The sequence below is a fragment of the Meleagris gallopavo genome, chromosome 29 (assembly GCF_000146605.3).
Source record: "Meleagris gallopavo isolate NT-WF06-2002-E0010 breed Aviagen turkey brand Nicholas breeding stock chromosome 29, Turkey_5.1, whole genome shotgun sequence".
Classification (NCBI taxonomy): Eukaryota; Metazoa; Chordata; class Aves; order Galliformes; family Phasianidae; genus Meleagris; species Meleagris gallopavo.
Window position 1 is genome coordinate 3,673,223 of NC_015039.2, and position 2,758 is coordinate 3,675,980.

A 2,758-nucleotide genomic window follows, 5' to 3' on the forward strand; every position below is an offset into this window, starting at 1 on the left:
GCGGGAACGGCTGGGCTGGGAACGGCCGGAGCCCGCTGTTGACCGCCGCGTGCCGCGTCTGCAGAGATGGGCAAGTTTATGAAGCCGGGGAAGGTGGTGCTGGTGCTCGCCGGCCGCTACTCGGGGCGTAAGGCTGTCATCGTGAAGGTGAGTGTGGGGCTGGGGGTTCCTGCGGGGCTGCCCTCGCTGTTGGCCCTGGGCGGCCCCGGCGCTGCCCCGGCTGCTCCTGGAGAACGGCCGAGAGCCCGCAGCGCAGCCGGCGGCGGCGTGTTTGAAGATGCCTGCGCGGCCGTGTTTGTGGTCGGTTTCCCGGCTGGACGCAGCGCAGCTCGGGGCGGTTGTGACGACGAGTTGGCTCAGCGCGGGTGTGGGATGTGTTTCAGAACATCGACGATGGCACATCCGACCGGCCCTACAGCCACGCCTTGGTGGCAGGCATCGACCGCTACCCGCGGAAGGTGACAGCGGCGATGGGCAAGAAGAAGATAGCAAAGAGGTCTAAGATCAAATCTTTTGTGAAAGTTTACAACTACAATCACCTGATGCCCACCCGGTGAGTGTAGTTACTTCAGCAGGACTAAAGTCCGATGGTAGGAGGGCCGAAAGAAACACATTGTGTGCTTTCATTGTTTGTAATTCTTGCACGTTCTGTTTGGTAAGTGCTGCAAATCATAGAGGTTCTCCATTGTGTGGCTGAGTGTATGCAGGGTGCACTGTGTGAAAATAGTGACTTAGGGTTTGTAAAGCTGATGTGAAATACCAACATACTGCTTAGATGATGCAGCTGGATTTTAGTTTCAGTCATGTTCAGTTTCATTTCAATTAATTGTGGAATGTCAGTGACTTTGAAACTATCATGAAAATTTGGTGCTCGTGGCAGCTGTTGCCACCCAGGAATGTTTTTCTTTTCCAGTTGTAAATGCTGCTTTTACAGGTTGCCAAATACAAAATGCTGTACAGAGTTGCCTGTCTGTTGTCACAAGTGAACCTTTTTCCTTAATTTACTGAATGAAATTACTTTGGTCTGGTGATTTCTGGAATTAAATGATTTAAGAACTATAGTTCTTTAGCCTGATACCAATACGTACATATGACCTTATGCCAGATGCAGTGACTGTCTCACACTGTTCTGCTCTTTTGCCCAGGTATTCTGTTGATATTCCCCTGGACAAAACTGTTGTCAATAAGGATGTGTTCAGGGACCCTGCTCTGAAACGCAAAGCAAGACGTGAAGCTAAGGTGAAGTTTGAGGAGAGGTGAGTTGGAAGCTCATAATCTTGACGGTGTCTCACTTTCCAGAGGATTCAGAGTGATAATGTTGCCCTAGTTGAGTCCTAGGTTGGACTGCCTTAAATTGCTTAAGTATGTTTTTGGAATGATTACTTCTCTCTTGCTGTGCTTTTCCCCACAACCAAATAGGCCTGGTAAGTTGAGTTCGTCCATGTTCCTCTTCACAAATTCCAGTAGACTCATGTTGACAATTACTTTGCTGCTGCCTCACACAGAAACAAGTGAGGTGTTCAGGTGACATGATGATAACTTAGCATCCTACCACCTTGTGTCCACCGGATTCATGCCACTGAGCTTAGCATGACAGGGCAGTGCTCACCTTGCCCAGAAACTTTCCTTGTTGACAACACTTTATTTCAATGCTTACTTCAGAAATACCTTCCATGGAAGGAGCTGTGCAGCAGCAGCAGCAGGAAGCAGGGATGTCCTGCTGACAGCTCAGACATCTGAGTGTTTTAAAGCATGTATATAATGCATATCCTTTGCACCTAAACGTTGGCAGTTCTTCTCTATGTGCAACTAATGGGTACATTCTACATCATCTGGAGCTGCCCTGTGTGTGAAAACTGTTACAGTGGGGGTCTCCCTCATGATATGACTTTATGAGGAAAATCTGCAAGCTGGTAATCACTTCCATGGGGACTTCAAACTTTTAAAGAAAGTTTAGTTGGCAAGTTGGGGGGGAAGAAACCAGATGCATTACCTGTGGGTAAACAGAGTGCTGCTTTTTGCCTGTAGAGGTGGATATGGAGGGATTGGGTGAATGTTCTATGCTGTTGCCTGTTCATACAAAGTACACTCTAAAATTTGTGTTCCTCTTCTTTCAGATACAAGACTGGCAAGAATAAGTGGTTCTTCCAGAAGCTGCGATTCTAAATTTGAAATAGGACTGTTTCAATAAATGTTTATTAAAAGCCATCTTGCTTTGTTATGTAAAATTGTGTTGGTAGCCCTTTCACTGGGGTGTAGATTTGCTTTGGATGTTCACAAATGAGTTGGAAAAGCAATTGTAAACCGGGTAAGCTTTTGAAAAATCTAGGATGTGGGATCCTGAGGTGTGGGTGAATGGAGCCGTGTCTGCATCGCTGCTGGGTGCCTCATTGCCTAACGGTGCACTTCCAACCGCCTGCTGCTGAAGTCATTTGTTTTATTTCAGCCCATATACTGGAGATGTCTTGGGGGTAAATCCCTGCCAGTGAATGCAGATGGGAGAGGTAATGCCAGATAAGCTGGCTGAGAATTGCAGCGACTGAGCCCCTGCCGGGATCCTGCTACGTTTTTATTATCGTTTTACATTACTTACTGGCTAAGCAGCTCCGTAACCACGTCTTCTCTGGGAACCGGGCTAAAAGCGCGATTATTCAGCTGTGCCCCGCCTGGGGGAGGCCCGGGCTGGGCCTGCGCGGGACGGAGCTCCGTCCTCCAAACACCGGGGCGGGGCCGGGCTGCGCTGCGGAAGGAAAAGCGA

At 48.8% G+C, this 2,758-nt stretch overlaps 1 protein-coding gene across 1 annotated transcript; it reads left to right on the top strand.

Annotated features, from left to right (window-relative positions):
- Positions 1–6: 6 nt before the first annotated feature.
- Positions 7–2,208, top strand: RPL27 (ribosomal protein L27). The gene is made up of 4 exons (XM_010724651.1): positions 7–147; positions 384–553; positions 1,146–1,256; positions 2,118–2,208. Exons 1-4 carry the CDS (start codon positions 67–69, stop codon positions 2,164–2,166), a joined length of 411 nt encoding a protein of 136 aa, XP_010722953.1. The 5' UTR covers positions 7–66; the 3' UTR covers positions 2,167–2,208.
- Positions 2,209–2,758: the final 550 nt, after the last annotated feature.

What these genes read in the sequence shown, in the direction of transcription:
- RPL27 (XM_010724651.1), top strand. Translation starts at nt 67, where the DNA reads ATGGGCAAGTTTATGAAGCCGGGGAAGGTGGTGCTGGTGCTCGCCGGC. An exon ending in GTAAGGCTGTCATCGTGAAG is followed by an intron (nt 148 to 383) that starts GTGAGTGTGGGG and finishes GATGTGTTTCAG; the next exon opens with AACATCGACGATGGCACATC. An exon ending in AAGGTGAAGTTTGAGGAGAG is followed by an intron (nt 1,257 to 2,117) that starts GTGAGTTGGAAG and finishes CTCTTCTTTCAG; the next exon opens with ATACAAGACTGGCAAGAATA.